At 40.4% G+C, this 13,037-nt stretch overlaps 1 protein-coding gene across 3 annotated transcripts; it reads right to left on the bottom strand.

The window, feature by feature from the left end:
* Positions 1-500: 500 nt before the first annotated feature.
* siglec15l (sialic acid binding Ig-like lectin 15, like) lies at positions 501-13,037 on the bottom strand. Of its 3 annotated transcripts, none has more exons than XM_065027683.1 (9): positions 12,903-13,037; positions 11,932-12,327; positions 11,475-11,828; positions 11,311-11,379; positions 10,705-10,749; positions 10,517-10,615; positions 10,371-10,409; positions 10,134-10,202; positions 501-589 (listed from the first exon to the last, which is right to left on the bottom strand). In XM_065027683.1, the coding sequence occupies exons 1-8, from the start codon at positions 12,943-12,945 to the stop codon at positions 10,171-10,173; spliced, it is 1,077 nt and encodes a 358-aa protein (XP_064883755.1). In that variant the 5' UTR covers positions 12,946-13,037; the 3' UTR covers positions 501-589; positions 10,134-10,170. The 3 variants fall into 3 exon arrangements, with proteins under 3 accessions (XP_064883755.1, XP_064883754.1, XP_064883756.1); XM_065027682.1 differs by lacking the exon at positions 501-589 and adding an exon at positions 6,561-6,897; XM_065027684.1 differs by lacking the exon at positions 501-589 and adding an exon at positions 7,229-7,945.

Genomic DNA, 13,037 nt, shown 5'->3' with positions numbered 1-13,037 from the left:
ACCTCCACTCTTAACAGCTGCAACAATAGAGGCAATGAAGACCAGGATGGTCCCAACGCCATAATGCAGTAACTCCTGAAACAATGAATGGTATAGATAAGTGCTGGAACGCGTGTCTGTGGAAAAAGTACAGAGAAAGTTTAAAATATTATGCACACTACTGTAAGTCTCTCTGGATAAGAAAGTCTGCTAAATAACTAACATGTAAACAATGTAAGTGTGTGTGTGTGTGTGTGTGTGTGTGTGTGTGTGTGTGTGTGTGTGTGTGTGTGTGTGTGTGTGTGTGTGTGTGTGTGTGTGTGTGTGTGTGTGTGTGTGTGTGTGTGTGTGTGTGTGTGTGTGTGTGTGTGTGTGTGTGTGTGTGTGTGTGTGTGTGTGTGTGTGTGTGTGTGTCATTTGCAGGGCCACTCACCGTCATTGTCCAGTTGATACAGGGGATCTTACTCTGCAGTCTGAACACATACATGAGGTAGAAGATGAGGAAGGCTATGAGGAACCATAGCGTCACCACCTCAAAGTACCGAAAGGCTGAGTAATCAGTCCAACCTCGTGCACAATGTACACACAGGAACGCAATCAGGAGTGCTACCTGCAAACACACAGACAAATAACAATGTGTTTCCATGTCCCAGTATGATTCCAATCGTGGAGCATATTGGCACCATATCAACTCCTATGTTAAAAATGTATCTTAGTCTGCAATAGCGGACTGCAATAGCATTGAATAGTCCCCGTGATATGCAACTGTTCAGGGAAGTCAGGAACCAATACACGCAGTCAGTCAGGAAAGCAAAGGCCAGCTCTTTCAAACAGAAATGTGCATCCTGTAGCTCTAACTCCAAAAGGTTTTGGGACATTGTAAAGTCCATGGAGAATAAGAGCACCTCCTCCCAGTTGCACACTGCACTGAGGCTATGTAACACGGTCACCACCGATAAATCCATGATAATATAACATTTCAATAAGCATTTCTATACTGCTGGCCATGCTTTCCTCCTGGCTACCCCAACCCCGGCCAACAGCTCCGCACCCCCCGCAGCTACTTGCCCAAGCCTCCCCAGCTTCTCCTTCACCCAAATCCAGATAGCAGATGTTCTGAAAGAGCTGCAAAACCGGGACCCATACAAATCAGCTGGGCTAGACAATCTGGACCCTCTCTTTCTAAAATTGACCGCCACCATTGTTGCAACCCATATTACCAGTCTGTTCAACCTCTCTTCCGTATTGTCCGTGATTCCTAAAGATTGGAAAGCTGCCGCGGTCACCCCCCTCTTCAAAGAGGGTGACACTCTAGACCCAAACTGTTATAGGCCTATATCCATCCTGCCCTGCCTATCTAAAGTCTTCGAAAGCCAAGTTAATAAACAGTCACTGACCATTTCGAATCCCACCGTACCTTCTCCGCTGTGCAATCTGGTTTCCGAGCCGGTCACGGGTGTACCTCAGCCACGCTCAAGGTACTAAACGATATCATAACCGCCATCGATAAAAGACAGTACTGTGCAGCTGTCTTCATCGACCTGGCCAAGGCTTTCGACTCTGTCATTCACTGTATTCTTATCAGCAGACTCAATAGCCTTGGTTTCTCAAATGACTGCCGTGCCTGGTTCACCAACTACTTCGCAGACAGAGTTCAGTGTGTCAAATCGGAGGGCCTGTTGTCCGGACCTCTGGCAGTCTCTATGGGGGTACCACAGGGTTCAATTCTCGGGCTGACTCTTTTCTCTGTATATATCAATGATGTCGCTCTTGCTGTGGGTGATTCCCTGATCCACCTGTACGCAGACGCTGCCATTCTGTATACTTCTGGCCCTTCTTTGGACACTGTGTTAACTAACCTCTAAACAAGCTTCAATGCCATACTACACTCCTTCCATGGCCTCCAACTGCTCTTAAACGCTAGTAAAACCAAATGCATGCTTTTCAACCGTTCGCTGCCCACACCCGCCCACCCGACTAGCATCACTACCCTGGACGGTTCTGACCTAGAATATGTGGACAACTACAAATACCTAGGTGTCTGGCTAGACTGTAAACTCTCATTCCAATAATAGCTTCCAATAATCTACTCAACAAACTGGATGTAGTCTATCACAGTGCCATCATTTTTATGACCAAAGCCCCTTAAACCTCCCACCATTACGACCTGTATGCTTTAGTTGGCCCTCGCTACATATTCGTCGCCAGACCCACTGGCTCCAGGTCATCTATAAGTGAAGCTGGAGACTTATATTTCCCTCACTAACTTTAAGCATCAGCTATCTGAGCAGCTAACCGATCGCTGCAACTGTACATAGTCCATCTGTAAATAGCCCACCCAATCTACCTACCTCATCCCCATATTGTTTTTATTTCTTTTTCTGCTCTTTTGCACACCAGTATCTCTACCTGCACATCATCATCTGCTCATTTATCACTCCAGTGTTAATCTGCTAAATTGTAATTACTTTGCTACCATGGCCTATTTATTGCCTACCTCCTCACACTGTATATAGACTTTCTTTTATCTACTGGGTTATTGACTGTACGCTTTTTATTCTATGTGTACCTCTGTGTTGTTTTTTCTGTCACACTGCTTTGCTTTATCTTGGCCAGGCCGCAGTTGTAAATGAGAACTTGTTATCAACTGGCCTACCTGGTTAAATAGAGGTGAAATAAAATAAATAAAAAGTCTGGTAACAGTAAGTTGGTCCAGATCCAGAATCTAGTTTTCAACACAACCCAGCTCTCACATGGCTAATGTTCAAGGTTCACAATTTTCCCGTTCACATGCCGTTAAACATGCTTTATTGCTTCATATTGTAGGGCAGTTGCAGGTATATGGAACAACATTGACATTATTAAACCACAAGGGAGAGGCTGAAAGCCATTAGCCACTAAACACTTCTGTAAACAGGAAATAACACCCAAAACCAGCTTCCTCCGTTTTTCCTCTGAAACACCACCATCATTCCTGTGATGACTATAAATAAGCAAGAATGTAACAGAAATGTAGTGAAGATTAAGATGCAACCCCACTGTATTCTACTGTGCCAAACACAAATATAAAGAGGGGAGAACAGACAACGTTTGTTCTCCCCTGATTTCACAACCGTTGTTATGAAGATGTGATTTCCCTGATTTTCCTGAAGCCCTGATTTCACAACCTTCGTTATGAAGGTGTAATAAAGTGTCATTAATTACGAAAATCTGACATTCTGAGAGATGATGATAAACATTCATTTATTTGAAGGTAGACAGCAATATGACGTCACCACACACAATGGGACAAGTTCCTCCATTACACAAATCAACAACTAAATTATAATCTGCCAAGACTTCCACTATTTTAAACAATTACTGGACATCTCAATCAAAACTGGATGTTGATCTGACTGTGGCCGGTATCACCTGCCCACCTGACATTTAGCCTCATGGAGAGTTAATGCACAGCTCAATCTTTGGAGGGGGGGGGGGCTCCCAGTGTAGATTCTAGTCTCAGTCACTTAAAATATTTTAGTAGTCCACTAAACTTGTAGTTTTTATAAAGGCTATTGGTTTCCACTGGTATAGGCCTAATTCAGGTTATAAAGGCTATTGTTCCCACTGGTATAGGCCTAATTCAGGTTATAAAGGCTATTGGTTTCCACTGGTATAGGCCTAATTCAGGTTATAAAGGCTATTGGTTTCCACTGGTATAGGCCTAATTCAGGTTATAAAGGCTATTGGTTTCCACTGGTATAGGCCTAATTCAGGTTATAAAGGCTATTGGTTCCCACTGGTATAGGCCTAATGAATCAGGTTATAAAGGCTATTGGTTCCCAGGCAGGGATTGAAGGATATGGGAGAAGAGGGTGTAGAATAGACAGACAATGAGTGGGCCGTCAAGGTTGATAGGCCTAATTCCTGTTATAAAGGCTATTGGTTCCCACTGGTATAGGCCTAATTCCTGTTATAAAGGCTATTGGTTCCCACTGGTATAGGCCTAATTCCTGTTATAAAGGCTATTGGTTCCCACTGGTATAGGCCTGATTCAGGTTATAAAGGCTATTGGTTCCCACTGGTATAGGCCTAATTCCTGTTATAAAGGCTATTGGTTCCCACTGGTATAGGCCTAATTCAGGTTATAAAGGCTATTGGTTCCCACTGGTATAGGCCTAATTCAGGTTATAAAGGCTATTGGTTCCCACTGGTATAGGCCTAATTCCTGTTATAAAGGCTATTGGTTCCCACTGGTATAGGCCTAATTCCTGTTATAAAGGCTATTGGTTCCCACTGGTATAGGCCTAATTCCTGTTATAAAGGCTATTGGTTCCCACTGGTATAGGCCTAATTCAGGTTATAAAGGCTATTGGTTTCCACTGGTATCGGCCTAATTCCTGTTATAAAGGCTATTGGTTCCCACTGGTATAGGCCTAATTCCTGTTATAAAGGCTATTGGTTCCCACTGGTATAGGCCTAATTCCTGTTATAAAGGCTATTGGTTCCCACTGGTATAGGCCTAATTCCTGTTATAAAGGCTATTGGTTCCCACTGGTATAGGCCTAATTCATGTTTGCATGTTAATGTTTTGTAAAGTAGCCTAGTCGTAGCCTAACCGTCAGAGAAAGCCACCTAGTAGACAGTGGTGTAAAGTACTTAAGTAAAAATACTTTAAAGTACTACCTAAGTAGTTTTTTGGGGTATCTGTACTTTACTATTTATATTTTTGACAGCTTTTACTTCACTACATTCCTAAAGAAAATAATGTACTTTTCACTCCATACATTTTCCCTGACACCCAAAAGTACTCGTTACATTTTGAATGCTTAGCACGACAGGAAAATGGTCTAATTCACACACTTATCAAGAGAACATCCCTGGTCATCCCCATGGCCTCTGATCTGGCAGACTTGACTCAACACATGCATCGTTTATAAATTATGTCTGAGTGTTAGAGCAAATAAAGAAAACATGAAAATGATGCCGTGTGGATTGCATAATATAAGGAATTTTAAATGATTTAGACTTTTACTTTTGAATCTTAAGTATATTATAGCAGTTACATTAGGTTTTGATACTTAAGTATAGTTGAAACCAAATACTTTTAGACTTTTACTCAAATAATATATTACTGGGTAAATTTCACTTTTTCTTGAGTCATTTTCTATTAAGGTATCTTTACTTTTACAACAATTGGGTACTTTTTCCACTACTGCTAGTAGTATACGAATGAATCAGAGTTTCTGTTACGCACCTCGCTCCCCTTTATCCTCAATTTTTGAGTGCATTCTCCACATTTTGGATTAAAGATCACGAAGACAGCAGACAGTAAGCAATATAAAATACAACCCAAACCCAACATTAAAAATAAAAAAGTTTAAAAAATATGTATAATTCTGTGCACAACATCAGTATAAATATCTGATAAAAAACTCTTACCACTTGGGCGATTTTCAGTAATCCTTGTACAGAGCGAGTATAGCCCAAATTCAAGAATCCTTCGCCCGAAGACGATCTCGTCGTGGTGGTGGTAGTAACAACAGTGTGAGACATTTTGATATGTATAAATAAATAAAATACAGTGTAAATAGTCTAGACTACAGTTTACCGTGGCCCAAGAAACACAGGCAGCTGCTACTACTGTGCTTCGTCTACTTCATGGTCGTTACTAGTTACCACCGCCACAAAGTCATAAACCCCGCCTGTTTCTACAAATCTTCTTAAAATGTGATTTTAAACCTAATCCTAACCTTATGCCTAACCGTAACCTTAAAATAAGACCAAAAAGCACAATTGCAAGTTACATTTTTTACGATAGCCAAGTTAGACTTTGCGGCTGTGGTAACTCGTGGAAACCCTACTTCATTGAGGGTGAGATTCAGTTGGGGTGGGGTTCCCAGGAAACAGTAGCATTTTTCAACTTCAACCGTTACAATGTTGCTTTTACTCAATGGGCCAGTTCGTTTTGCATGGCCCCAGGCGAGTGGTGAATTTATTTAAGGACCAATGGAATGGACTAAAATGTGTAAGACACCGGGTAAAGAAAAACGAACTCGCCCATGGACATAAAATGCCTGGCTGGAAGAGAAAGCGCCATCAAAACACGTATAGTCTCACGCACGATTGGGTCTCATTTCTAGCCGCATGCTACTGGCAGCATTACCGCGTGTGTTATGGATGTAAATGATGAAGCATTTACAGTCTCCACCTAAATAGTGTTCACATGATGGTTGAAGTTGATCTGTAGAAGATGATTAAGCATGTAGCTATCAATCTGAATATGTTTGAAGTTCATCAAACGTGTTCCTACTATTGTTAAAGACACTTTAGGCCCTATATCATTGTAGCCTGCACCATAGACCCATACCTATTCGACCTCCGTACTATATCGACAGCTGAATTGAATTTGTCCCAGGTTCATTTAACCATTTTTACACCCACATTGCAAGCAAGCAAGAAGCTCACATTACTTTGTCAGACCTAATGTAGGTTTTGCATTGAATTGGTAACCATGTGGTGTCAACAGGTGTTAAACTATAGGCCCACCATCCTATCCCAAGGGGACTGCACTAATGGGACTACCCCAGGCCATGCTAAAATAGTTTCAGTGTAGTGTATTATTTACATCTACATGCTTTAAACATCATCATTATGTCATTCTCACACAGAACAAGGCAGTTAACCCACTGTTCCTAGGCACCCACAGACACTTACAAAAAATAACAAACTAGGCCCAGATGTTAGGCCCATGTCAATCAAGCTACATAACAAAATGGATAGCGATGAAATAAGACTGAACCCCATCAGGAAGGAGTTTTTCATATTTCGATGCTTTGCAGCAGTAGGGTTTTGTTTCTGTCACCCTCCATCCATAAACAGCTGTTACCATGGAGACGAGGGCAGGATGCTCTTCTCTGTCACCACTTCCAGGGACTGCTACAGAGCAGAATGGGAAAGAGTGCTTAGAAAACCTTACCGCATAAAGGCGCGCGCACACACACACTCTGGCTATGCATACCAGTAGGCCTAGTCTCTATATAAGCAAGTGAAGCCAGATATGGGAACCAAACCACACCCTAAAAGGACATTACCATGGCGAGCCACAGTCTTATGCATCAGCTGTACAAACTTAAGAACCTGAATGAGTTACTCTCTGCATGTGGTCCAGAGGAACTAGATCCTCCGTGACACTTTGAGAACACCAGAAACACTGCAGCCAAAGGAAACCAATACATTTACATGTACAAATGCACCACACTCTTTCTGCTTCGTGGTTCTACAGGGACGTTTAGTTTCGTTTAGTGATGCACCACACTCTTTCTGCTTCGTGGTCCTACAGGGACGTTTCGTTTCGTTTAGTGATGCACCACATGGTAAGAACATGGACATGGACCCAAGCGACTTTGCGTCCTTGAAAAATGCTATATAAATACTATGTATTATTATGATTATTATACACCAATATTGTCACGACTTCCGCTGAAGTTGGTCCCTCTCCTTGTTCAGGCGGCGTTCGGCGGTCGAAGTCACCGACCTTCTAGCCATCGCTGATCCTCTTTTCATTTTCCTTTGGTTTTGTCTTCCATCACACCTGGTTCCCAATCCCATCAATTACATGTTGTGTTTTTAACCCTCTGTTCCCCCTCATGTCCTTGTCAGATTGTTTATTGTAAGTGCTTGTGCACGTCTGTACTGGTGTGAGTCGGGTTATGTACCCATTATTTGATTGTTCTGTTTTCCGGTAGTTAAAATGTTTTTTGAACTGCGCCGTTTGGAAACCCAGTCCTTGCTCTCCTGCGTCTGACTTCTCTGCCGCCAGTACACACCCCTTACAAATATGAGAAACCCCTTCAGTAGTTCGATGACAGAGTTCCTTGCAGAGCTGGTGGATGACCACACTCAACCAGAGATACACTGAAGTTTGGCCCAGATAGCATCAGCTGCTTCTGTGGTGGCTGAGGCGAATGACCGCGCTGGAGTTCTTCTTTGGGTTCATGTGACGTGTGTTTAAAAGGAACGTTACAATAACACTACAGTTACAATAACACTACAGTTACAATAACACTACAGTTACAATAACACTACAGTTACAATAACACTACAGTTACAATAACACTACAGTTACAATAACAATACAGTTACAATAACACTACAGTTACAATAACACTACAGTTACAATAACAATACAGTTACAATAACACTACAGTTACAATAACACTACAGTTACAATAACACTACAGTTACAATAACAATACAGTTACAATAACACTACAGTTACAATAACAATACAGTTACAATAACACTACAGTTACAATAACACTACAGTTACAATAACAATACAGTTACAATAACACTACAATAACACTACAGTTACAATAACACTACAGTTACAATAACACTACAGTTACAATAACAATACAGTTACAATAACACTACAGTTACAATAACAATACACAGTTACAATAACAATACAGTTACAATAACAGTTACAATAACAATACAGTTACAATAACAATACAGTTACAATAACAATACAGTTACAATAACACTACAGTTACAATAACACTACAGTTACAATAACACTACAGTTACAATAACACTACAGTTACAATAACACTACAGTTACAATAACACTACAGTTACAATAACAATAACAATAACACTACAGTTACAATAACACTACAATAACACTACAGTTACAATAACAGTTACAATAACAGTTACAATAACACTACAGTTACAATAACACTACAGTTACAATAACACTACAGTTACAGTTACAATAACACAATAACAGTTACAATAACACTACAGTTACAATAACAGTTACAATAACACTACAGTTACAATAACACTACAGTTACAATAACACTACAGTTACAATAACAGTTACAATAACAGTTACAATAACACTACAGTTACAATAACACTACAGTTACAATAACAATACAGTTACAATAACACTACAGTTACAATAACACTACAGTTACAACACTACAGTTACACACTACAGTTAACAATAACAATAACTACAGTTACAATAACACTACAGTTACAATAACACTACAGTTACAGTTACAATAACACTACAGTTACAATAACACTACAGTTACAATAACACTACAGTTACAATAACACTACAGTTACAATAACACTACAGTTACAATAACACTACAGTTACAATAACACTACAGTTACAATAACACTACAGTTACAATAACACTACAGTTACAATAACACTACAGTTACAATAACACTACAGTTACAATAACACTACAGTTACAATAACACTACAGTTACAATAACACTACAGTTACAATAACACTACAGTTACAATAACACTACAGTTACAATAACACTACAGTTACAATAACACTACAGTTACAATAACACTACAGTTACAATAACAATACAGTTACAATAACACTACAGTTACAATAACACTACAGTTACAATAACACTACAGTTACAATAACACTACAGTTACAATAACACTACAGTTACAATAACACTACAGTTACAATAACACTACAGTTACAATAACAATACAGTTACAATAACACTACAGTTACAATAACACTACAGTTACAATAACACTACAGTTACAATAACACTACAGTTACAATAACACTACAGTTACAATAACACTACAGTTACAATAACACTACAGTTACAATAACACTACAGTTACAATAACACTACAGTTACAATAACACTACAGTTACAATAACACTACAGTTACAATAACACTACAGTTACAATAACACTACAGTTACAATAACAATACAGTTACAATAACACTACAGTTACAATAACACTACAGTTACAATAACAATACAGTTACAATAACACTACAGTTACAATAACAATACAGTTACAATAACAATACAGTTACAATAACAATACAGTTACAATAACACTACAGTTACAATAACATTACAATAACACTACAGTTACAATAACACTACAGTTACAATAACACTACAGTTACAATAACACTTGTAGGGCAATTATGTAATTGCACCTCCATAAGAATAACAATATAAAAACGGAATATACCAAGTTGCCCCAATGTTGTGAACAATTTCAATAAGATTGACTGCTAAACTCTCGTTGATTACTTTTGAAAAATGTCTGTCAGAATGAGGGAGGTCAGTTTCATTATGACATACCTCCAGAGTTACATTCTCTCTGCTGCACCTCGGCAGTTCACCCCAGCTTCACAATAGCATAGTGGACACCTGAAATGACAATGGACAGCATCATCAGAATAATGGAATGACAATGAAAAGTGAAGGGTTGGCGTTTATATCATGTTATGTCATGTTAAGGACAGTGCTGTCTCAGCTGTATTATGCAATCTTAGACTTTCTTGTGTCACTTCAAGAAAAACACTAAAAATAATTCACCTTCATCTGGTATTGGGACACGAGAGCTTCTTTGGGGTGCTTAAAAGAAAAGAGGGCAATTTCACAAGCTTATCTGAGCTGGTTCTGGTACTTGGTGGTAAACCTATGGAATTCATGGGCCAAAATTGCAATAATTGAATACTTACATTGAGTGGTGGTGTTCAGATGAACGTCTGAGTATACCAGATTTAGCTCCATGTCGCCATCTTCTGGTGAATTATGTTTATACAATGACTGTGGGCTTTCTGTTTGTGTAGAGAACGACAGTAAGAAACTGTGTGACACATTACAGATCTGAACCATCAGCAAATCCTTCCCGGTCTTGTCCACTCACCCATTTCTGAGACATTGGCGTAGATAGAGGATTCACTGACCATAGCTTTAGAAACAGGGAAGTAAAATGTACAAATGTAAACTGCTGTGACGCACAAAGTTTATAACTGAATGAGAGGACATGAAGAGCTATGCTCAGACTCGACACTGGACCTGATCTTTTTGCCCACTTCTACAGAGGTGTAGTTGGGACACTAGGCAGGGATTGAAGGATACGGGAGAAGAGGGTGTAGAATACACAGACAATGAGTGGGCCGTAGACAAGAGAAGTTGATGGAGTGATACATAGGGAAGCATATGTGTGGAGATAGTGAATAACAGGGCAGCAGGTAGTCTAGCGGGTTAAGAGTGTTGGGCCAGTTCCAATCCCTGAGCAAACTAGGTGAAACATCTGCCGATGTGCCCTTGAGCGAGGCACTTAACCCTAATTGCTCCTGTAAGTTGCTCTGGATAGAGCATCTGCTAAATGACAAAAATGTACTGAATAGCCTTCCACTTAAACTGGCTTTTAACTCACACTCTGCCCTTTCATCTGAGGAAAAATTATTACTGATCAGAAATACTATTCAAAGACTCATATTGTCTAGAAAAGAGTAAGACCCCTTACCTATAGCAGGATCTGTGCACAACTCAGATTGCTGCTTAATCTTTTCTGAATTGCAGAATCTCAGGTATCCTTTTGGAAAAGACCAGAGACAGTATATGAATCTGTAAATACGCCAAAAATATAATATCTTAACTAGTATTTATTTTCTTACAGAGATCACCTACCTCTTTTTCTCAGGTAAAATAAAGCCACGCCAAGGAGCAGCAGCAGAAGCAGGACCCCACACACAGAGAGGGCTACGGTCAGCGCAGTGGGTCCAGGGGGGAACCGTCTCTCTGCCCTCCCCAGGCTATTCTCTGCCCTGCAGGTGTACACTTCCTGGGTGAAGTAGGGGATTGAACTGGTCCACTGAAATGGGTGGGTTCCTATGGTGCTGACACCTGGGTCTATGTTGCCCTTAGAGGAGGAGAACCAGGTGATGGTTGATGGGGGGTTCCCCTCAACTACACACCTGAGGCTCCCGTTGCCTGGTCCGAGGGACGCCTCTACCCAAGACAGGCTGAGAATCTGGGCCTTAGCTAGGGACAAAGCACAAACCTTGCATGAGTATCATTGTGGTAAAGAGTTTCATATTCCTAGACCACCAGACCCTTATTGCTGACAACGTAGTGAGACCTTTACCAATGATATTGAGCTGTGTGCCGCTGGCAGTCTGCCACTTCCCATCACCCCAGTAATAGTCCAGCTCTACTCTGCAGAAGTAAACTCCATTGTCTGTGACCGCCAGATCTCTGATGAGGAGAGAGAGATCCCTCTGCTTAGGGTCTCCTTTGACTGAGAAGCGTTGGTATGACTCTGGAACGGAGCATTCATTCATTCCACCCGTGGTAACATTTTTCACCTTGCATTGGAAGAAGGGCGTATCATGGAATTGTCTGGTGATCCACTGAACTGTGATGCCTTTGGAGTAGTCTTGTTGCTTGGGGTGGGTGAAGGAGCAGGGTAGGACCACATCTCCTCCTATGGTGCTGTTCACTACAGGGGGAACTGTCATGGACCATGATTGTGAGAAGGTGCCTAGTGGGAGGAATATTAGTTCACAATTAGAGAAAGAGAAATCAATCATATTAAGGATATTTCATGTTTGTTTTTTCTGATGGTCTCAAGTATTTTTTTTAACTTGTATTCTAATTGGTTCAACTGGCAATCTATTGTACTTTATCTATTGTACTCTATTGTACTTTATTTAAACACACACGTCACTACCCAAAGGATGGGGTGGCAGGGTAGCCTAGTGGTTAGAGCGTTAGACTAGAAACCGAAAGGTTGCAAGTTCATATCCTTGAGCTGACAAGGTACAAGTCGGTCTGCCCCTGAACAGGCAGTTAACCCACTGTTCCTAGGCTGTCATTGAAAATAAGAATTTGTTCTTAACTGACTTGCCTAGTTAGGTAAAGGTTAAAAAACATTTAAAAAAGGATCAACAAATCATCTCTTATGATACTGTATAAACACATACTCATGAATATTACAACACTAAAGAGGGATAATTCCTTTATTCCCAAATTATTCAAGAATGCTAAAGCTTAAATAGGAATGTTTCACCAAAACTGAATCTGAATAGAAATAGCTAAAACTGGAGTTTGGCCTACCTGTAATGACAGAGAAGAGAGAGAAGAGTTGAGCCTGCACCATCCTAAAGGTAATCAAATATATACATATCCCTTTAGCACTGAGGAGAAAGAAAGTCAAGTCACGGAGAAGAAGTTCTACCAACACAATGCCTC

This window comes from Oncorhynchus nerka, linkage group LG14, assembly GCF_034236695.1.
Source record: "Oncorhynchus nerka isolate Pitt River linkage group LG14, Oner_Uvic_2.0, whole genome shotgun sequence".
Lineage (NCBI taxonomy): Eukaryota > Metazoa > Chordata > Actinopteri > Salmoniformes > Salmonidae > Oncorhynchus > Oncorhynchus nerka.
Note: the sequence above shows the minus strand (reverse complement) of the source record. Positions and strands in the feature narration are given on the sequence as shown.

Coding starts and splice junctions, on each gene's coding strand:
- siglec15l (XM_065027683.1), bottom strand. CDS start 12,945: ATGGTGCAGGCTCAACTCTTCTCTCTCTTCTCTGTCATTACAG. Junction 11,380..11,474: donor ATTTTACCTGAGAAAAAGAG/GTAGGTGATCTC, acceptor CTTTTCCAAAAG/GATACCTGAGATTCTGCAAT. Junction 10,203..10,370: donor TGTCCCAATACCAGATGAAG/GTGAATTATTTT, acceptor TTGTCATTTCAG/GTGTCCACTATGCTATTGTG.